Below are 24,545 nucleotides of genomic sequence, written 5' to 3' on the forward strand. Positions count from 1 at the left end.
TACTTTAGACCAGGGCCCTATGGCACCCTATTCCCTATATAGTGCACTACTTTAGACCAGAGCCCTATGGCACCCTATTCCCTATATAGTGCACTACTTTAGACCAGAGCCCTATGGCACCCTATTCCCTATATAGTGCACTACTTTAGACCAGAGCCCTATGGCACCCTATTCCCTATATAGTGCACTACTTTAGACCAGAGCCCTATGGCACCCTATTCCCTATATAGTACACTACTTTAGGCCAGAACCCTAAGGCACCCTATTCCCTATATAGTGCACTACTTTAGACCAGAGCCCTATGGCACCCTATTCCCTATATAGTGCACTACTTTAGACCAGAGCCCTATGGCACCCTAATTCCCTATATAGTGCACTACTTTAGACCAGGGCCCTATGGCACCCTATTCCCTATATAGTGCACTACTTTAGACCAGAGCCCTATGGCACCCTATTCCCTATATAGTGCACTACTTTAGACCAGAGCCCTATGGCACCCTATTCCCTATATAGTGCACTACTTTAGACCAGAGCCCTATGGCACCCTATTCCCTATATAGTGCACTACTTTAGACCAGAGCCCTATGGAACCCTATTCCCTATATAGTGCACTACTTTAGACCAGAGCCCTATGGCACCCTATTCCCTATATAGTGCACTACTTTAGACCAGAGCCCTATGGCACCCTATTCCCTATATAGTACACTACTTTAGACCAGAGCCCTATGGAACCCTATTCCCTATATAGTACACTACTTTAGGCCAGGGCCCTATGGCACCCTATTCCCTATATAGTGCACTACTTTAGACCAGAGCCCTATGGAACCCTATTCCCTATATAGTGCACTACTTTAGACCAGAGCCCTATGGAACCCTATTCCCTATATAGTGCACTACTTTAGACCAGAGCCCTATGGAACCCTATTCCCTATATAGTCCACTACTTTAGACCAGAGCCCTATGGCACCCTATTCCCTATATAGTGCACTACTTTAGACCAGAGCCCTATTGAACCCTATTCCCTATATAGTGCACTACTTTAGACCAGAGCCCTATGGCACCCTATTCCCTATATAGTGCACTACTTTAGACCAGAGCCCTATGGCACCCTATTCCCTATATAGTGCACTACTTTAGACCAGGGCCCTATGGCACCCTATTCCCTATATAGTGCACTACTTTAGACCAGAGCCCTATGGCACCCTATTCCCTATATAGTGCACTACTTTAGACCAGGGCCCTATGGCACCCTATTCCCTATATAGTCCACTACTTTAGACCAGAGCCCTATGGCACCATATTCCCTATATAGTGCACTACTTTAGACCAGAGTCCTATGGCACCCTATTCCCTATATAGTACACTACTTTAGACCAGAGCCCTATGGAACCCTATTCCCTATATAGTACACTACTTTAGGCCAGGGCCCTATGGCACCCTATTCCCTATATAGTGCACTACTTTAGACCAGAGCCCTATGGAACCCTATTCCCTATATAGTGCACTACTTTAGACCAGAGCCCTATGGAACCCTATTCCCTATATAGTGCACTACTTTAGACCAGAGCCCTATGGAACCCTATTCCCTATATAGTCCACTACTTTAGACCAGAGCCCTATGGCACCCTATTCCCTATATAGTGCACTACTTTAGACCAGAGCCCTATTGAACCCTATTCCCTATATAGTGCACTACTTTAGACCAGAGCCCTATGGCACCCTATTCCCTATATAGTGCACTACTTTAGACCAGAGCCCTATGGCACCCTATTCCCTATATAGTGCACTACTTTAGACCAGGGCCCTATGGCACCCTATTCCCTATATAGTGCACTACTTTAGACCAGAGCCCTATGGCACCCTATTCCCTATATAGTGCACTACTTTAGACCAGGGCCCTATGGCACCCTATTCCCTATATAGTCCACTACTTTAGACCAGAGCCCTATGGCACCATATTCCCTATATAGTGCACTACTTTAGACCAGAGTCCTATGGCACCCTATTCCCTATATAGTACACTACTTTAGACCAGAGCCCTATGGAACCCTATTCCCTATATATAGTGCAGTACTTTAGACCAGAGTCCAGACACTCACAGCTGCCTGGCCGTCCGGGGGGTCTGGGCTTGGGGGAAGTGATGTCACTAGAACAGGGTTCTCCCTCCACCGGGAACCCAAAGATCACTTCCAGTTCGCGGGCGTCGGGGGGAGGGATGGGAAAGCGTCCGACAGCCATCTCAACCAGAGACAGACCCATACTCCAGATATCAGACTGGACAGAGTAGTGGGTTCCCTGGAGACGCTCTGGCTGGGGGGGGGGGAATGGATGGGGGGGAGGGATGGGGGGGGGGGGGGGGATGGATGGCGGGGAGAGATGGATGGCGGGGAGAGATGGATGGGGGGGAGAGATGGATGGGGGGGAGAGATGGATGGGGGAGAGATGGATGGGGGGGAGATGGATGGGGGAGAGATGGATGGGGGGAGAGAGATGGATGGGGGGGAGAGAGATGGATGGGGGGTGAGAGCGATGGATGGGGGGGAGAGATGGATGGGAGGGGGGAGAGAGATGGATGGGGGGGAGAGAGATGGATGGGGGGAGAGATGGATGGGGGGAGAGATGGATGGGGGGGAGATGGGGGGGGAGATGGATGGGTGGTGGGAGAGAGATGGATGGGGGGGAGAGATGGATGGGGGAGAGAGATGGATGGGGGAGAGATGGATGGGGGGAGATGGATGGGGGGAGAGATGGATGGGGGGAGAGAGATGGATGGGGGGGAGATGGATGGGGGGGAGAGATGGATGGGGGAGAGATGGATGGGGGGGAGAGAGATGGATGGGGGGAGAGAGATGGATGGCGGGGAGAGATGGATGGGGGGAGAGATGGGAGGGGGGAGAGAGATGGATGGGGGGGGGGGAGAGAGATGGATGGGGGGGAGAGAGATGGATGGATGGGGGGGAGAGATGGATGGGGGGAGAGATGGATGGGGGGAGAGATGGATGGGGGGGAGAGATGGATGGGGGGGAGAGAGATGGATGGGGGGGAGAGAGATGGATGGGGGGAGAGAGATGGACGGGGGGGGGAGAGAGATGGAGAGACATGATGAATGATAAGAGCCAAAAGAGTGCAAAGCTCTCTGGTGAATACAGAGATACACTGCCTGAATGCTTTTCAAGAAAACAAATACATCATTATATTCTAGACAGTAAAAAACAGAGATGAAATAAAAGTATAACTCTTTCAGGTTTAAAACTAAAACTGCCAACAGGAAACAGTGTTTCCTGTTTTGGTTTTGGACCTAGTAATACACAGCTGATTCAAATAATAATAATAATAATAAAAATAAAGTTTGATGTTGATTATTTGAATCAGGTGTGTAGTGCTAGGTCCAAAAAACATAAATGTCACACCTTGGAGTCCCCAGGACTATACAAGTCCTCCTAAAGCATAATTCATTCTGTACGTAGTACGAAACGCAAAAAAACATAAATGTAAAATGGCATCCCTGCACACAACTACACAGGATCGCCATTTTGCATAGCTATTTGTAGTTCTTGTGTACTATCTGTAGTTATTTGTAGTTCTTGTGTACTATCTGTAGTTATTTGTAGTTCTTGTGTACTATCTGTAGTTATTTGTAGTTCTTGTGTACTATCTGTAGTTATTTGTAGTTCTTGTGTACTATGGTAGCTATCTGTAGTTCTTTATAGTTCTTGTGTACTATGGTAGCTATTTGTAGTTCTTGTGTACTATGGTAGCTATCTGTAGTTCTTTGTAGTTCTTGTGTACTATGGTAGCTATTTGTAGTTCTTGTGTACTATGGTAGCTATCTGTAGTTATTTGTAGTTCTTGTGTACTATGGTAGCTATCTGGAGTTATTTGAAGTTCTTGTGTACTATGGTAGCTATTTGTAGTTCTTGTGTACTATGGTAGCTATCTGTAGTTATTTGTAGTTCTTGTGTACTATGGTAGCTATCTGTAGTTCTTGTATAATATAGCAGCTATCTGTAGTTATTTGTAGTTCTTGTGTACTATGGTAGCTATCTGGAGTTATTTGTAGTACTTGTGTACTATGGTAGCTATCTGTAGTTACTTGTAGTTCTTGTGTTGTGTAAACTCAGCAAAAAAAAGAAATGTCCCTTTTTCAGGACCCTGTCTTTCAAAGATAATTTGTTAAAAATCCAAATAACTTCACAGATCTTCATTGTAAAGGGTTTAAACACTTTAAAAGCACATAAACAATTAATGATCATGGACCTGTGCAAACGGTCGTTAAGACACTAACAGCTTACAGACGGTAGGCAATTAAGGTCACAGTTATGAAAACTTAGGACACTAAAGAGGCCTTTCTACTGACTCTGAAAAACACCAAAATAAAGATGCCCAGGGTCCCTGCTCATCTGCGTGAACGTGCCTTAGGCATGCTGCAAGGAGGTATGAGGACTGCAGATGTGGTCAGGGCAATAAATTGCAATGTCCGTACTGTGAGACGCCTAAGACAGCGCTACAGGGAGACAGGACAGACAGCTGATCGTCCTCGCTGTGGCAGACCACGTGTTACAACACCTGCACAGGATCTGTACATCCGAACATCACACCTGCGGGACACGTACAGGATAGCAACAACAACTGCCTGAGTTACACCAGGAACGCACAATCCCTCCATCATTGTTCAGACTGTCCACAATAGGCTGAGAGAGGCTGGACTGAGGGCTTGTAGGCCTGTTGTAAGGCAGGTCCTCACCAGACATCACCGGCAACAACGTCGCCTATGGGCACAAACCCACCGTCGCTGGACCAGACAGGACTGGCAAAAAGTGCTCTTCACTGACAAGTCGCGGTTTTGTCTCACCAGGGGTGATGGTCGGACTCGCGTTTATCGTCGAAGGAATGAGCGTTACACCGAGGCCTGTACTCTGGGGCAGGATCGAGGTGGAGGGTCCGTCATGGTCTGGGGCGGTGTGTCACAGCATCATCGGACTGAGCTTGTTGTCATTGCAGGCAATCTCTACGCTGTGCGTTACAGGGAAGACATCCTCCTCCCTCATGTGGTACCCTTCCTGCAGGCTCATCCTGACATGACCCTCCAGCATGAGAATGCCACCAGCCATACTGCTCGTTCTGTGCGTGATGTCAGTGTTCTGTCATGGCCAGCGAAGAGCCCGGATCTCAATCCCATTGAGCACATCTGGGACCTGTTGGATCAGAGGGTGAGGGCTAGGGCCATTCCCCCCCAGAAATGTCCAGGAACTTGCATGTGCCTTGGTGGAAGAGTGGGGTAACATCTCACAGCAAGAACTGGCAAATCTGGTGCAGTCTCTGAGGAGGAGATGCACTGTAGTACTTAATGCAGCTGGTGGCCACACCAGATACAGACTGTTACTTTTGATTTTGACCCCCCCCCCTTTTGTTCAGGGACACATTATTAAATTTCTGTTAGTCACATGTCTGTGGAACTTGTTCAGTTTATGTCTCAGTTGTTGAATCTTTTTATTCTAAAACAAATATTTACACATTAAGTTTGCTGAAAATAAACACAGTTGACAGACATGTAGGAGCTGCTAGATACAGTAGTAACTTACAGACATGTAGGAGCGAGTTCCCACGAAGGAATTGGCCATGGAGTCGATGAGCTGACCGCTCACTCCAAAGTCACACAGCTTGATCTCACCACGTGAGTTAACAAGGATGTTAGATGGCTTCACATCTGAGAGAGAGGGAGACAGGCAGTGAGGGAGACAGGCAGAGAGGGAGACAGGCAGTGAGGGAGACAGGCAGTGAGGGAGACAGGCAGAGAGGGAGACAGGCAGAGAGGGAGACAGGCAGAGAGGGAGACAGGCAGTGAGGGAGACAGGCAGTGAGGGAGACAGGCAGAGAGAGAGACAGGCAGTGAGGGAGACAGGCAGTGAGGGAGACAGGCAGTGAAGGAGACAGGCAGTGAGGGAGACAGGCAGTGAGGGAGACAGGCAGAGAGGGAGACAGGCAGTGAGGGAGACAGGCAGAGAGAGAGACAGGCAGTGAGGGAGACAGGCAGAGAGGGAGACAGGCAGTGAGGGAGACAGGCAGTGAAGGAGACAGGCAGTGAGGGAGACAGGCAGTGAGGGAGACAGGCAGTGAGGGAGACAGGCAGAGAGGGAGACAGGTAGCGAGGGAGACAGGCAGTGAGGGAGACAGGCAGTGAGGGAGACAGGCAGAGAGGGAGACAGGCAGAGAGGGAGACAGGCAGTGAGGGAGACAGGCAGAGAGGGAGACAGGCAGTGAGGGAGACAGGCAGTGAGGGAGACAGGCAGTGAGGGAGACAGGCAGAGAGGGAGACAGGCAGTGAGGGAGACAGGCAGTGAGGGAGACAGGCAGTGAGGGAGACAGGCAGTGAGGGAGAAAGAGAGGCATGAAACATTTAAGAGGGAACAGTCAGTTTTGAACCCCCTTCTTTTCCTCCGTCTCACCTCGATGCATGATCTTATGTTTCTCTCTCAGGTAGGACAGGCCTTTAATCACCTGGAGGAGCAGAGGGACAGGCACCCATCAGCATACAGCACCTCAGCATACAGCACCTCAGCATACAGCACATCAGCATACAGCACCTCAGCATACAGCACCTCAGCATACAGCACCTCAGCACACAGCACCTCAGCACACAGCACCTCAGCATACAGCACCTCAGCATACAGCACCTCAGCACACAGCACCTCAGCATACAGCACCTCAGCATACAGCACCTCAGCATACAGCACCTCAGCATACAGCACCTCAGCATACAGCACCTCAGCACACAGCACCTCAGCACACAGCACCTCAGCACACAGCACCTCAGCATACAGCACCTCAGCACACAGCACCTCAGCATACAGCACCTCAGCACACAGCACCTCAGCACACAGCACCTCAGCACACAGCACCTCAGCATACAGCACCTCAGCACACAGCACCTCAGCATACAGCACCTCAGCATACAGCACCTCAGCACACCAGCACACAGCACCTCAGCATACAGCACCTCAGCACACAGCACCTCAGCACACAGCACCTCAGCATACAGCACCTCAGCATACAGCACCTCAGCACACAGCACCTCAGCATACAGCACCTCAACACAGCAGTAATACATCAGCATACAGGCCTACACATTTTACATTACATTTTAGTCATTTAGCAGACGCTCTTATCCAGAGCGACTTACAGTAGTGAATACATACATTTCATTCATTTCATGCAATTTTTTTTTTTTTATATATATATTTTTGTACTGGCCTCCCGTGGGAATCGAACCCACAACCCTGGCGTTGCACACACCATGCTGGCGTTGCAAACACCACGCTCTACCAAAACATACTTTCATGGAAATCTCCCCGAATGCATCACTTTTTTTGTGTTGCAATTTCAGAGAGTACATGATTACGGATAGTCCTGAATGAATCGTGAATAATGATGAGAAAAGTTACACATGCACAAATAGCATAACCCCCAAGACATGCTATCCTCTCACCATTACAATAACAGGGGAGGTTAGCATTTTATATCATAACCCCAAGACATGCTAACCTCTCACCATTACAATAACAGGGGAGGTTAGCATTTTATATCGTACCCCCAAGACATGCTAACCTCTCACCATTACAATAACAGGGGAGGTTAGCATTTTATATCATACCCCCAAGACATGCTAACCTCTCACCATTACAATAACAGGGGAGGTTAGCATTTTATATCATACCACCAAGACATGCAAACCTCTCACCATTACAATAACAGGGGAGGTTAGCATTTTATATCATAACCCCAAGACATGCTAACCTCTCACCATTACAATAACAGGGGAGGTTAGCATTTTATACCATACCCCCAAGACATGCTAACCTCTCACCATTACAATAACAGGGGAGGTTAGCATTTTATATCATACCTCCAAGACATGCTAACCTCTCACCATTACAATAACAGGGGAGGTTAGCATTTTATATCATAACCCCAAGACATGCTAACCTCTCACCATTACAATAACAGGGGAGGTTAGCATTTTATATCATACCCCCAAGATATGCTAACCTCTCACCATTACAATAACAGGTGAGGTTAGCATTTTATATCATACCCCCAAGACATGCTAACCTCTCACCATTACAATAACAGGGGAGGTTAGCATTTTATATCATACCCCCAAGACATGCTAACCTCTCACCATTACAATAACAGGGGAGGTTAGCATTTTATATCATACCACCAAGACATGCTAACCTCTCGCCATTATAATAACAGGGGAGGTTAGCATTTTATATCATACCCCCAAGACATGCTAACCTCTCACCATTACAATAACAGGGGAGGTTAGCATAACTCCAAGACATGCTAACCTCTCACCATTACAATGACAGGGGAGGTTAGTATACCTCCAAGACATGCTAACCTCTCACCATTACAATAACAGGGAAGGTTAGCATTTTATATCATACCTCCAAGACATGCTAACAACTCACCATTACAATAACAGGGGAGATTAGCATTTTATATCACACCCCAAGACATGCTAACCTCTCACCATTACAATAACAGGGGAGGTTAGCATTTTATATCATACCCCCAAGACATGCTAACCTCTCACCATTACAATAACAGGGGAGGTTAGCATTTTATATCATAACCCCAAGACATGCTATCCTCTCACCATTACAATAACAGGGGAGGTTAGCATTTTATATCATAACCCCAAGACATGCTAACCTCTCACCATTACAATAACAGGGGAGGTTAGCATTTTATATCATACCCCCAAGACATGCTAACCTCTCACCATTACAATAACAGGGGAGGTTAGCATTTTATATCATACCCCCAAGACATGCTAAACTCTCACCATTACAATAACAGGGGAGGTTAGCATTTTATATCATAACCCCAAGACATGCTATCCTCTCACCATTACAATAACAGGGGAGGTTAGCATTTTATATCATACCTCCAAGACATGCTAACCTCTCACCATTACAATAACAGGGGAGGTTAGCATTTTATATCATAACCCCAAGACATGCTATCCTCTCACCATTACAATAACAGGGGAGGTTAGCATTTTATATCATACCTCCAAGACATGCTAACCTCTCACCATTACAATAACAGGGGAGGTTAGCATTTTATATCATAACCCCAAGACATGCTAACCTCTCACCATTACAATAACAGGGGAGGTTAGCATTTTATATCGTACCCCCAAGACATGCTAACCTCTCACCATTACAATAACAGGGGAGGTTAGCATTTTATATCATAACCCCAAGACATGCTAACCTCTCACCATTACAATAACAGGGGAGGTTAGCATTTTATATCATACCCCCAAGACATGCTAACCTCTCACCATTACAATAACAGGGGAGGTTAGCATTTTATATCATAACCCCAAGACATGCTAACCTCTCACCATTATAATAACAGGGGAGGTTAGCATTTTATATCATACCCCCAAGACATGCTAACCTCTCACCATTACAATAACAGGGGAGGTTAGCATTTTATATCATACCCCCAAGACATGCTAACCTCTCACCATTACAATAACAGGGGAGGTTAGCATTTTATATCATACCCCCAAGACATGCTAACCTCTCACCATTACAATAACAGGGGAGGTTAGCATTTTATATCATACCCCCAAGACATGCTAACCTCTCACCATTACAATAACAGGGGAGGTTAGCATTTTATATCATACCCCCAAGACATGCTAACCTCTCACCATTACAATAACAGGGGAGGTTAGCATTTTATATCATAACCCCAAGACATGCTATCCTCTCACCATTACAATAACAGGGGAGGTTAGCATTTTATATCATACCCCCAAGACATGCTAACCTCTCACCATTACAATAACAGGGGAGGTTAGCATTTTATATCATACCTCCAAGACATGCTAACCTCTCACCATTACAATAACAGGGGAGGTTAGCATTTTATATCATACCCCCAAGACATGCTAAACTCTCACCATTACAATAACAGGGGAGGTTAGCATTTTATATCATACCCCCAAGACATGCTAAACTCTCACCATTACAATAACAGGGGAGGTTAGCATTTTATATCATAACCCCAAGACATGCTATCCTCTCACCATTACAATAACAGGGGAGGTTAGCATTTTATATCATACCTCCAAGACATGCTAACCTCTCACCATTACAATAACAGGGGAGGTTAGCATTTTATATCATAACCCCAAGACATGCTATCCTCTCACCATTACAATAACAGGGGAGGTTAGCATTTTATATCATACCTCCAAGACATGCTAACCTCTCACCATTACAATAACAGGGGAGGTTAGCATTTTATATCATAACCCCAAGACATGCTAACCTCTCACCATTACAATAACAGGGGAGGTTAGCATTTTATATCATACCCCCAAGACATGCTAACCTCTCACCATTACAATAACAGGGGAGGTTAGCATTTTATATCATACCACCAAGACATGCTAACCTCTCACCATTACAATAACAGGGGAGGTTAGCATTTTATATCATAACCCCAAGACATGCTAACCTCTCACCATTACAATAACAGAGGAGGTTAGCATTTTATACCATACCCCCAAGACATGCTAACCTCTCACCATTACAATAACAGGGGAGGTTAGCATTTTATATCATACCTCCAAGACATGCTAACCTCTCACCATTACAATAACAGGGGAGGTTAGCATTTTATATCATAACCCCAAGACATGCTAACCTCTCACCATTACAATAACAGGGGAGGTTAGCATTTTATATCATACCCCCAAGACATGCTAACCTCTCACCATTACAATAACAGGTGAGGTTAGCATTTTATATCATACCCCCAAGACATGCTAACCTCTCACCATTACAATAACAGGGGAGGTTAGCATTTTATATCATACCCCCAAGACATGCTAACCTCTCACCATTACAATAACAGGGGAGGTTAGCATTTTATATCATACCACCAAGACATGCTAACCTCTCGCCATTATAATAACAGGGGAGGTTAGCATTTTATATCATACCCCCAAGACATGCTAACCTCTCACCATTACAATAACAGGGAAGGTTAGCATTTTATATCATACCTCCAAGACATGCTAACATCTCACCATTACAATAACAGGGGAGATTAGCATTTTATATCACACCCCAAGACATGCTAACCTCTCACCATTACAATAACAGGGGAGGTTAGCATTTTATATCATACCCCCAAGACATGCTAACCTCTCACCATTACAATAACAGGGGAGGTTAGCATTTTATATCATACCTCCAAGACATGCTAACATCTCACCATTACAATAACAGGTGAGGTTAGCATTTTATATCACACCCCAAGACATGCTAACCTCTCACCATTACAATAACAGGGGAGGTTAGCATTTTATATCATACCCCCAAGACATGCTAACCTCTCACCATTACAATAACAGGGGAGGTTAGCATTTTATATCATACCCCCAAGACATGCTAACCTCTCACCATTACAATAACAGGGGAGGTTAGCATTTTATATCATACCCCCAAGACATGCTAACCTCTCACCATTACAATAACAGGGGAGGTTAGCATTTTATATCATAACCCCAAGACATGCTAACCTCTCACCATTACAATAACAGGGGAGGTTAGCATTTTATATCATACCCCCAAGACATGCTAACCTCTCACCATTACAATAACAGGGGAGGTTAGCATTATATATCATACCTTCAAGACATGCTAACCTCTCACCATTACAATAACAGGGGAGGTTAGCATTATATATCATACCTCCAAGACATGCTAACCTCTCACTGTTACAATAACAGGGGAGGTTTCTCACTCAGGGGAGAGGTAGAGACAGAGCTGCATTTCCTATTACACTGTGACAAATACTCAGACCTAAGAGAATATTTATTTCCCAAAATGATCATTCAGTACAAAGAATATGAAATTATAAAATACGAAGAAAAAAAAAATCTCATATTTAATTGGGTGAAAAGCCAAAATGTGTCCTACTGTCTCAAGCTGAGGGACAGCCAAATATGTGTCCTGTCTCAACCTGAAGGACAGCCAAATATGTGTCCTGTCTCAACCTGAGGGACAGCCAAATATGTGTCCTCCTGCCACAACCTGAGGGACAGCCAAATATGTGTCCTCCTGCCTCAACCTGAAGGACAGCCAGATATGTGTCCTCCTGCCACAACCTGAGGGACAGCCAGATATGTGTCCTCCTGTCTCAACCTGAGGGACAGCCAGATATGTGTCCTCCTGCCACAACCTGAGGGACAGCCAGATAGATATGTGTCCTCCTGTCTCAACCTGAGGGACAGCCAGATATGTGTCCTCCTGCCACAACCTGAGGGACAGCCAGATATGTTTCCTCCTGTCTCAACCTGAGGGACAGCCAGATATGTTTCCTCCTGTCTCAACCTGAGGGACAGACAGATATGTGTCCTCCTGCCACAACCTGAGGGACAGACAGATATGTGTCCTCCTGCCACAACCTGAGGGACAGCCAGATAGATATGTGTCCTCCTGTCTCAACCTGAGGGACAGCCAGATATGTGTCCTCCTGCCACAACCTGAGGGACAGCCAGATAGATATGTGTCCTCCTGTCTCAACCTGAGGGACAGCCAGATATGTGTCCTCCTGCCACAACCTGAGGGACAGACAGATAGATATGTGTCCTCCTGCCACAACCTGAGGGACAGACAGATATGTGTCCTCCTGCCACAACCTGAGGGACAGCCAGATAGATATGTGTCCTCCTGCCACAACCTGAGGGACAGACAGATATGTGTCCTCCTGTCTCAACCTGAGGGACAGCCAGATATGTGTCCTCCTGTCTCAACCTGAGGGACAGACAGATATGTGTCCTCCTGTCTCAACCTGAGGGACAGCCAGATAGATATGTGTCCTCCTGCCACAACCTGAGGGACAGCCAGTGAAAAGTGCAATGTAATGTGGATAATATTTCCCATCTTGTTTTGTTTAGTCTTTCATACCATGTCATGTGTCTTCTCAGTCATGTTGACACTGGTCTACTACCGTTGCTTTAATGTATTGTTGTTCTGATTAATATTGTTGTTGTAGTAGTTGTTGTTAATGGTAATCCCATGTCCACTACTACTATTATTACTGCTGGTGGTCCCACCATTTTTGTTATACACTACCGGTGAAAAGTTTGGGGTCCATTAAAATAACATCAAATTGATCAGAAGTACAGTGTAGACATTGTTAATGTTGTAAATGACTATTGTAGCTGGAAACGGCTGATTTTTAATGGAATATCTACATAGGCGTACAGAGGTCCATTATCAGCAACCATCACTCTGTGTTCCAATGGCACGTTGCGTTAGCTAATCCATGTTTATCATTTTAAAAGGCTAATTGATCATTAGAAAACCCTTTTGCAATTATGTTAGCACAGCTGAAAACTGTTGTTCTGATTAAAGAAGCAATAAAACTGGCCTTCTTTAGACTAGTTGAGTATCTGGAGCATCAGCATTTGGGGGTTCGATTACAGGCTCAAAATGGACAGAAACAAAGCCCTTTCTTCTGAAACTCTGGTCTTGTATACTTGTATGTATACTTTGACAATGTAAGTAATTTAACTAGCCATGTCAATAACATCTATTGAAATGAATTGAGAGAGACAGAGAGGGTCAGAGAGAGAGAGAGAGAGAGAGAGAGAGAGAGGGTCAGAGAGAGAGAGAGAGACAGAATAATTAAGGAAAGCTTAAACTAAGTACAGACTCAGTGAGCAAAGCCTTGCTATTGAGAAAGGCCGCTGTAGGCAGACCTGGCTCTCAAGAGAAGACAGGTTATGTGCAACACTGCCCACAATATGAGGTGGAAACTGAGCTGCACTTCCTAACCTCCTGCCAAATGTATGACCATATTAGAGACACATATTTCCCTCAGATTACACAGATCCACAAAGAATTCAAAAACTCCCATATCTATTGGGTGAAATACCACAGTGTTGCATCACAGCAGCAAGATTTGTGACCTGTTGCCACAAGAAAAGGGGCAACCAGTGAAGAACAAACACCATTGTAAATACAACCCATATTTATGCTTATTTATTTTCCCTTTTTGTACTTGTAACTATTTGCACATCGTTACAACACTGTATATAGACACAATATGACATTTGTAATGTCTCTATTCTTTTGGAACTTCTGTGAGTGTAATGTTTACTGTTAATTTTTATTGTTTATTTCACTTTTGTTTATTATCTATTTCACTGGCTTTGGCAACGTTTCCCATGTCAATAAAGCCCTTAAATTGAAATTTAACATGAGAGAGGGTCAGACAGAGAGAGGGTCAGAGAGAGAGAGGGTCAGAGAGAGAGGGTCAGAGAGAGAGAGGGTCAGACAGAGAGAGGGTCAGAGAGAGGGTCAGAGAGAGAGAGGGTCAGACAGAGAGAGGGTCAGAGAGAGAGAGAGGGTCAGAGAGAGAGAGGGTCAGAGAGAGGGTCAGAGAGAGAGAGGGTCAGAGAGAGGGTCAGACAGAGAGAGGGTCAGAGAGAGAGGGTCAGACAGAAACAGGGTCAGAGAGAGAGAGGGGGTCAGAGAGAGAGAGGGGGTCAGAGAGATAGATGAAGAGAGAGGGTCAGAGAGAGGGTCAGAGAGAGAGGGTCAGAGAGAAACAGGGTCAGAGATAGAGAGGGTCAGACAGAAACAGGGTCAGAGAGAAACAGGGTCAGAGAGAAACAGGGTCAGAGAGAGAGAGGGTCAGAGAGAGAGAGGGTCAGAGAGAGGGTCAGAGAGATAGATGAAGAGAGAGGGTCAGAGAGAGAGAGGGTCAGAGAGATAGAGAGGGTCAGAGAGAGAGAGGGTCAGAGAGAGAGAGGGTCAGAGAGAGAGAGGGTCAGAGAGAGAGGGGGTCAGAGAGAGAGAGGGGGTCAGAGAGATAGATGAAGAGAGAGGGTCAGAGAGAGGGTCAGAGAGAGAGGGTCAGAGAGAAACAGGGTCAGAGATAGAGAGGGTCAGAGAGAGAGAGGGTCAGACAGAGAGAGGGGGTCAGAGAGATAGATGAAGAGAGAGGGTCAGAGAGAGGGTCAGAGAGAGAGAGGGTCAGAAAGAGGGTCAGAGAGAGGATCAGAGAGAGAGAGAGGGTCAGAGAGAGAGGGGGTCAGAGAGAGAGAGAGGGTCAGAGAGAGAGAGGGTCAGAGAGAGAGGGGGTCAGAGAGAGAGAGGGGGTCAGAGAGATAGATGAAGAGAGAGGGTCAGAGAGAGAGAGGGTCAGAGAGATAGAGAGGGTCAGAGAGAGAGAGGGTCAGAGAGAGAGAGGGTCAGAGAGAGAGAGGGTCAGAGAGAGAGAGGGTCAGAGAGAGAGGGGGTCAGAGAGAGAGAGGGGGTCAGAGAGATAGATGAAGAGAGAGGGTCAGAGAGAGGGGGTCAGAGAGAAACAGGGTCAGAGATAGAGAGGGTCAGAGAGAGAGAGGGTCAGACAGAGAGAGGGGGTCAGAGAGATAGATGAAGAGAGAGGGTCAGAGAGAGGGTCAGAGAGAGAGAGGGTCAGAGAGAGAGAGGGTCAGAGAGAAACAGGGTCAGAGAGAGGGTCAGAGAGATAGAGAGGGTCAGACAGAGAGAGAGAGAGGGTCAGAGAGAGAGATGAAGAGAGAGGGTCAGAAAGAGGGTCAGAGAGAGAGAGAGGATCAGAGAGATAGATGAAGAGAGAGATAAACATAGATGTGTTTGAGGTACCCACAGCGATGCTGACTTTCCCCAGGATCTGTTCTGGTATCTTTCCTGCTTTCTTCAGAGACTGATCCAGAGAACCACCGTCCTGCAGACAGAGAGATGGACGGAGACAGAGGAACAGAGAGAGGGGACGGGGACAGAGGAACAGAGAGATGGACAGAAGAAGGTATTTTAAATAATTTAACTTCATTACAGTAAAAGGTTCAGACACCTAATTAATACTAATTAATACACTTGTTATTTATTTATTTTTTGCTCCTTTGCACCCCAGTATCTCTACTTGCACATTCATCTTCTGCACATCTATCACTCCATTGTTAAATTTCTATATTGTACTTTTTTCGCCACTCCGGCCTATTTATTGCCTTACCTCCCTTATCCTGCTTCATTTGCACACACTGTATATAGACTTTTCTACTGTATTATTGACTGTATGTTTGTTTTATTCCATGTGTAACTCTGTGTTGTTGTATGTTGTCGAACTGCTTTGCTTTATCTTGGCCAGGTCGCAATTGTAAATGAGAACTTGTTCTCAACCTGCCTACCTGGTTAAATAAAGGTGAAATTATATATAATTATAAATGTTTTATTTTACTGAGTATAGTAGTAGTACCATACAGATGCTGATCTCTATCACATGTAGTTAGTATAGTAGTATATCACAACTGCCCGAGAAACCCTTGGATTGTGAGGTCACAGCCAGGGATCATTTACATTTTTAGTCATTTAGCAGACGCTCTTATCCAGAGCGACTTACAGTAGTGAATGCATACATTTCATACATTTTTTTTCTCCATACTGGTCCCCCGTGGGAATCGAACCCACAACCCTGGCATTGCAAACACCATGCTCTACCAACTGAGCCACACGTGGACTGGATCAGCCATTGTTGACAGCAACCCTGGAGCAATTAGCATTAAGTGCCTTGTTCAAGGTCACCGAGAGCAGATTTTTCACCTAGGGGATTCGAACCAGGGACATTTCGGTTACTGGCCCAACGCTTTAACCGCTAAGCTACCTGCCATCCTGTGTAGTATAACGAGACTAAAACACAGATAATGACTTGGTGTAAAAGATGGAGACTCATGATCAACCAGACTAAAACACAGATAATGCATTATAGAAAACCAGCGACTAAGTGAAGTGTTTTTTTCAGTTTTGTTTTGGCGAAGACATTCTGGAGTTTACTTGCATTTATAAATATTTGGGTATTTTTTTTTTTTTTAATTGATGAACATATTACCTTTCTATACGGAACATCTGCCCTGGACGACTCAGGAAGTAGAGCTCTCGGGGGAGTTTTATAGGAAGAACAAAAACCAATCAAAGAGTTTGGTTATGCGACATATTCCAAACTGGAGCCAGTGGGTTTGGCGACGAATATGAAGCGAGGGCCAAACAACCATATTCCAAACTGTATCAGACATGTGTCTGTCCTGTTCTGAACTTAAGAGGTATTTTTAAAAAAAACGAACATGTTCATAACAGAGGAGTACAATACTTTTTAGGTGTCCACAAAGTTTGCACCTGTACTTGCAATAACAGGTGAAATGGGCTGGGGAACCCTGTGAGGTGAGATGGAAGGTGAGACTTTGGAATAGAATGTTCAATAGGCCAACAGCCAGAATAGCTAGTCAAGTTTTTCAATGGAATCTATATTTTTTTCATTTATTTTTTACAATTTATTTCACCTTTATTTAACCAGGTAGGCTCGTTGAGAACAAGTTCTCATTTGCAACTGCGACCTGGCCAAGATAAAGCAATTCGACACATACAACAACACAGAGTTACACATGGAGTAAACAAAACATACAGTCAATAATACAGTAGAACAAAAGAAATGTGCAAATGAGGTGCAAATGAGGTAAGTTAAGGCAATAAATAGGCCATGGTGGCGAAGTAATTACAATATAGCAATTAAACACTGGAATGATAGAATGTGCAGAAGATGAATGTGCAAGTAGAGATACTGGGGTGCAAAGGAGCAAGATAGATGGGCTATTTACAGATGGGCTATGTACAGGTGCAGTGATCTGTGAGCTGCTCTGACAGCTGGTGCTTAAAGCTAGTGAGGGAGATATGAGTCTCCAGCTTCAGTGATTTTTGCAGTTCGTTCCAGTCACTGGTAGCAGAGAACTGGAAGGAGAGACGGCCAAAGGAGGAATTGGCTTTGGGGGTGACCAGAGAGATATACCTGCTGGAGCGCGTGCTACAGGTGGGTGCTGCTATGGTGACCAGCGAGCTGAGATAAGGCGGGGCTTTACCTAGCAAAGACTTATAGATGACCTGGAGCCAGTGGGTTTGGCGACGAGTATGAAGCGAGGGCCAGCCAACGAGAGCATACAGGTCGTAATGGTGGGTAGTGTATGGGGCTTTGGTGACAAAACGGATGGCACTGTGATAGACTGCATCCAGTTTATTAAGTAGAGTGTTGGAGGCTATTTTGTAAATGTCATCACCGAAGTCGAGGATCGGTAGGATGGTCAGTTTTACGAGGGTATGTTTGGCAGCATGAGTGAAGGATGCTTTGTTGCGATATAGGAAGCCGATTCTAGATTTCATTTTGGATTGGAGATGTTTAATGTGAGTCTGGAAGGAGAGTTTACAGTCTAACCAGACACCCAGGTATTTGTAGTTGTCCACATATTCTAAGTCAGAGCCGTCCAGAGTAGTGATGCTGGACGGGCGAGTAGGTGCAGGCAGCGATCGGTTGAATAGCATGCATTTAGTTTTACTTGCGTTTAAGAGCAGTTGGAGGCCACGGAAGGAGAGTTGTATGGCATTGAAGCTCGTCTGGAGGTTAGTTAACACAGTGTCAAAAGAGGGGCCAGAAGTATACAGAATGGTGTCGTCTGCGTAGAGGTGGATCAGAGAATCACCAGCAGCAAGAGCAACATCACTGATGTATACAGAGAAGAGAGTCGGCCCGAGAATTGAACCCTGTGGCACCCCCATAGAGACTGCCAGAAGTCCAGACAACAGGCCCTCCGATTTGACACACTAAACTCTGTCTGAGAAGTAGTTGGTGAACCAGGCGAGGCAGTCATTAGAGAAACCAAGGCTGTCGAGTCTGCCAATAAGAATGTGGTGATTGACAGAGTCGAAAGCCTTGGCCAGGTCGATGAATACGGCTGCACAGTAATGTCTCCTATCGATGGCGGTTATGATTGGAAAGCAATCTTTTCCAAAGATTGGAAAGCAGCTGCGGTCATCCCCCTCTTCAAAGGGGGGGACACGCTAGACCCAAACTGCTAGCTAGTCATGGATGCTCTGAAACCAGATTGCATAGCGGAGAAGGTACAGTGGGATTCGAAATGGTCGGTAATCTGTTTGTTAACTTGGCTTTCGAAGACCTTAGAAAGCCAGGGTAGGATAGATATAGGTCTGTAGCAGTTTGGGTCTAGAGTGTCACCCCCTTTGAAGAGGGGGATGACCGCGGCAGCTTTCCAATCTTTGGGAATCTTAGACGATACGAAAGAGAGGTTGAACAGGCTAGTAATAGGGGTTGCAACAATCCATAAAGGGGAAGCCTGGGCAACTGAAATGTCTGACCTTTTTAAACAGTCTGACTGTGAATATCTGTATGAAAAACCAAATGAAGGGAGACATAGATATGATTAAAAAAACAACTGGTGATGAAATATAAAAAAATATAAAATGGTTTAGAGGAGATTAATCATAAACTCAAATTGAGAACCTTTTGTTTGATTCAGGGTGAATTTGTTGTGTCAGAGATATAATTATGTATAACCGAGCTAAAAGCAAGAGATCGCTATGTGCACAGATAAGATCAGGGATATTGCCTCTGCGTATTGAAACAGGTCGGGTATTGTGGTGAAATGGAAAAGGAAAGCCTATGTAATTATTGTGACCTCAAAGAAATAGAGAGTGAAACTAATTTTATCCTCTGTTGCCCTTTCTACCACGATATACGCTCGCTCTTATTCTAGAAAGCACACCGGATATACCCTGGCATTATGTGGCTGAGTGATGAGGAGGCAGACCACCAGATATACCCTGGTATTATGTAGCCATGAGGAGACAGACCACCAGATATACCCTGGTATTATGTAGCTGAGGAGACAGACCACCAGATATACCCTGGTATTATGTAGCTGAGGAGACAGACCACCAGATATACCCTGGTATTATGTAGCCATGAGGAGACAGACCACCAGATATACCCTGGTATTATGTAGCCATGAGGAGACAGACCACCAGATATACCCTGGTATTATGTAGCCATGAGGAGACAGACCACCAGATATACCCTGGTATTATGTAGCCATGAGGAGACAGACCACCAGATATACCCTGGTATTATGTAGCTATGAGGAGACAGACCACCAGATATACCCTGGTATTATGTAGCTGAGGAGACAGACCACCAGATATACCCTGGTATTATGTAGTCATGAGGAGACAGACCACCAGATATACCCTGGTATTATGTAGCTGAGGAGACAGACCACCAGATATACCCTGGTATTATGTAGCCATGAGGAGGCAGACCACCAGATATACCCTGGTATTATGTAGCCATGAGGAGACAGACCACCAGATATACCCTGGTATTATGTAGCCATGAGGAGGCAGACCACCAGATATACCCTGGTATTATGTAGTCATGAGGAGACAGACCACCAGATATACCCTGGTATTATGTAGCCATGAGGAGACAGACCACCAGATATACCCTGGTATTATGTAGCCATGAGGAGACAGACCACCAGATATACCCTGGTATTATGTAGCTGAGCCATGAGGAGACAGACCACCAGATATACCCTGGTATTATGTAGCTGAGGAGACAGACCACCAGATATACCCTGGTATTATGTAGCTGAGGAGACAGACCACCAGATATACCCTGGTATTATGTAGTCATGAGGAGACAGACCACCAGATATACCCTGGTATTATGTAGCCATGAGGAGACAGACCACCAGATATACCCTGGTATTATGTAGCTGAGGAGACAGACCACCAGATATACCCTGGTATTATGTAGCCATGAGGAGACAGACCACCAGATATACCCTGGTATTATGTAGCCATGAGGAGACAGACCACCAGATATACCCTGGTATTATGTAGCTGAGGAGACAGACCACCAGATATACCCTGGTATTATGTAGCCATGAGGAGACAGACCACCTGATATACCCTGGTATTGTGTAGCCATGAGGAGACAGACCACCAGATATACCCTGGTATTATGTAGCCATGAGGAGACAGACCACCAGATATACCCTGGTATTATGTAGTCATGAGGAGACAGACCACCAGATATACCCTGGTATTATGTAGCTGAGGAGACAGACCACCAGATATACCCTGGTATTATGTAGCCATGAGGAGACAGACCACCAGATATACCCTGGTATTATGTAGCTGAGGAGACAGACCACCAGATATACCCTGGTATTATGTAGCCATGAGGAGACAGACCACCAGATATACCCTGGTATTATGTAGCTGAGGAGACAGACCACCAGATATACCCTGGTATTATGTAGCCATGAGGAGACAGACCACCAGATATACCCTGGTATTATGTAGCTGAGGAGACAGACCACCAGATATACCCTGGTATTATGTAGCCATGAGGAGACAGACCACCAGATATACCCTGGTATTATGTAGCCATGAGGAGACAGACCACCAGATATACCCTGGTATTATGTAGCCATGAGGAGACAGACCACCAGATATACCCTGGTATTATGTAGTCATGAGGAGACAGACCACCAGATATACCCTGGTATTATGTAGCTGAGGAGACAGACCACCAGATATACCCTGGTATTATGTAGCCATGAGGAGACAGACCACCTGATATACCCTGGTATTGTGTAGTCATGAGGAGACAGACCACCAGATATACCCTGGTATTATGTAGCCATGAGGAGACAGACCACCAGATATACCCTGGTATTATGTAGCCATGAGGAGACAGACCACCAGATATACCCTGGTATTATGTAGCCATGAGGAGACAGACCACCAGATATACCCTGGTATTATGTAGTCATGAGGAGACAGACCACCAGATATACCCTGGTATTATGTAGCCATGAGGAGACAGACCACCAGATATACCCTGGTATTATGTAGCCATGAGGAGACAGACCACCAGATATACCCTGGTATTATGTAGCTGAGGAGACAGACCACCAGATATACCCTGGTATTATGTAGCCATGAGGAGACAGACCACCAGATATACCCTGGTATTATGTAGCTGAGTGATGAGGAGAAATGTAAATGTTTTTTTTGTCCATTGTGTATTTCTGTTTGCAGAATATTTACATAAAGCCTGGAAATGTTTTTAAAAAAGCTACCTATATTTAAACAGTAATAATATTTATCTTCCATGTGGGTAATGGTGTGTGTATATAGATTGTGTCAAGGCTTGTCTACCACGTGAATCTTCTCTTTGAGTCAGAGTTCAAGTTTCTTCTGTATTTATTTGTCTGTTTATGGTATATGTTTTTTTTTTTAGGTCTTGGCTGATTTATTTCATTTTCCCATGATGTCAAGCAAAGAGGCACTGAGTTTGAAGGTATGCCTTGAAATACATCCACAGGTACACCTCCAATTGACTCAAATGATGTCAATTAGCCTATCAGAAGCTTCTAAAGCCGTGACATAATTTTCTGGAATTTTCCAAGCTGTTTAAAGGCACCAGTCAACTTAGTGTATGTAAACTTCTGACCCGCTGGAATTGTGATACAGTGAATTATAAGTGAAATAATCTGTCTGTACACAATTGTTGGAAAAATTATTTGTGTCATGCACAAAGTAGATGTCCTAACCGACTTGCCAAAACTATAGTTTGATAACAAGAAATTTGTGGAGTGGTTGAAAAACGAGTTTTAATGACTCCATCCTAAGTGTATGTAAACTTCCAACTTCAACTGTATGTAGTGTATTATTGCACTGCTCTAGGGATGTAATTATTGTTTGGAATTTATTGACTATTAAGTATTGATGTACTGTATTGTTTCCACTCTTTATGTGATGCTCAATGCAGAGAACCCCAGAAGAAGAATAATCATTTAATTACCATAATGAATTATTGTAATGTTTGTTAATGTGCCAATTAATCCCATAAGGGATGGGTTGCCAATTAATCCCATAAGGGATGGATTACCAATTAATCCCATAAGGGATGGGTTACCAATTAATCCCATAAGGGATGGGTTACCAATTAATCCCATAAGGGATGGGTTACCAATTAATCCCATAAGGGATGGGTTACCAATTAATCCCATAAGGGATGGGTTACCAATTAATCCCATAAAGGATGGGTTACCAATTAATCCCATAAGGGATGGGTTACCAATTAATCCCATAAGGGATGGATTACCAATTAATACCATAAGGGATGGGTTACCAATTAATCCCATAAGGGATGGGTTACCAATTAATCCCATAAGGGATGGGTTACCAATTAATCCCATAAGGGATGGGTTGCCAATTAATCCCATAAGGGATGGGTTGCCAATTAATCCCATAAGGGATGGGTTACCAATTAATCCCATAAGGGATGGGTTGCCAATTAATCCCATAAGGGATGGGCTGCCAATTAATCCCATAAGGGATGGGTTACCAATTAATCCCATAAGGGATGGGTTACCAATTAATCCCATAAGGGATGGGTTACCAATTAATCCCATAAGGGATGGGTTACCAATTAATCCCATAAGGGATGGGTTACCAATTAATCCCATAAGGGATGGGTTACCAATTAATCCCATAAAGGATGGGTTACCAATTAATCCCATAAGGGATGGATTACCAATTAATCCCATAAGGGATGGGTTACCAATTAATCCCATAAGGGATGGGTTGCCAATTAATCCCATAAGGGATGGGTTGCCAATTTGACATCAAAATAAAATGTAATTCATTCATTCATTGTACATTTTTACATTTACATTTTAGTCATTTTAGCAGACGCTCTTATCCAGAGCGATTTACAGTAGTGAATGCATACATTTCATTAATTAAAAATAAAATACATTCGTACTGGCCCCCCGTGTAGTGTAGTATAGTGTAGTGTAGTATAATGTAGTGTAGTACAGTGTAGTATAGTGTAGAATAGTATAGTGTAGTGTAGTATAGTGTAGTGTAGTATAATGTAGTGTAGTACAGTGAAGTGTTGTGTGATATAGTGTATTATGGTGTGGTTTAGTGTAGTGCAGTACGGTGTAGTATAGTGTAGTGTGGTAAAGTGTAGTATAGTGTAGTACAGTGTAGTGTGGTATAGGTTAGTACAGTGTGGTAAAGTGTAGTATAGTGCAGTGTAGTATTGTGCAGTGTGGTGTAGTATAGTGTAGTATAGTGTGGTATAGTGTAGTATAGTGTAGTATAGTGCAGTGTAGTATAGTGTGGTGGAGTGTAGTGTAACCTATTGTAGTGAAGTTTAGTGTAGTGTGGTGTAGTATAGCATAGTATATTATAGTGTGGTATAGTATAGTATAATGTTGTGTCGTGTAGTGTACTGCGGTGTAGTATACTGCAGTGTAGTATAGTGTAGTACAGTGCAGTGTAGTATAGTGTAGTATGTTGTGCTATAGTGTAGTGTGGTGTAGTATAGTATAGTACGGTATAGTGTAGTATAGTGTAGTATAGTGTAGTGTGGTATAGTGTAGTATAGTGTAGTATATTGTAGTATAGTAGTACCATGTGTTCCATACAGATGCTGATCTCTCCATCGCTGTAGAAGGTGTAGTATAGTGTAGTATAGTATAATGTAGTACAGTAAAGTGTAGTATAGTGTAATATAATGTTGTGTAGCATAGTATAGTATAGTGTGGTATACTGTAG

At 44.5% G+C, this 24,545-nt stretch overlaps 1 protein-coding gene across 2 annotated transcripts in view; it reads right to left on the reverse strand.

The window, feature by feature from the left end:
* map2k1 (mitogen-activated protein kinase kinase 1) overlaps positions 1-24,545 on the reverse strand; it is a 79,565-nt gene that overhangs the window by 20,983 nt on the left and 34,037 nt on the right. For both annotated transcript variants that reach the window (XM_082968221.1, XM_082968220.1), the window contains 4 exons: positions 15,718-15,795; positions 6,447-6,498; positions 5,583-5,707; positions 2,100-2,310 (listed from right to left, as the gene is read on the reverse strand). In XM_082968221.1, coding sequence (XP_082824347.1) covers positions 2,100-2,310; positions 5,583-5,707; positions 6,447-6,498; positions 15,718-15,795 — 466 coding nt within the window. The remainder of the gene's footprint in view (positions 1-2,099; positions 2,311-5,582; positions 5,708-6,446; positions 6,499-15,717; positions 15,796-24,545) is intronic.

The sequence above is a fragment of the Salmo salar genome, chromosome 23, assembly GCF_965601325.2.
Source record: "Salmo salar chromosome 23, fSalSal1, whole genome shotgun sequence".
NCBI classification, from domain to species: Eukaryota; Metazoa; Chordata; class Actinopteri; order Salmoniformes; family Salmonidae; genus Salmo; species Salmo salar.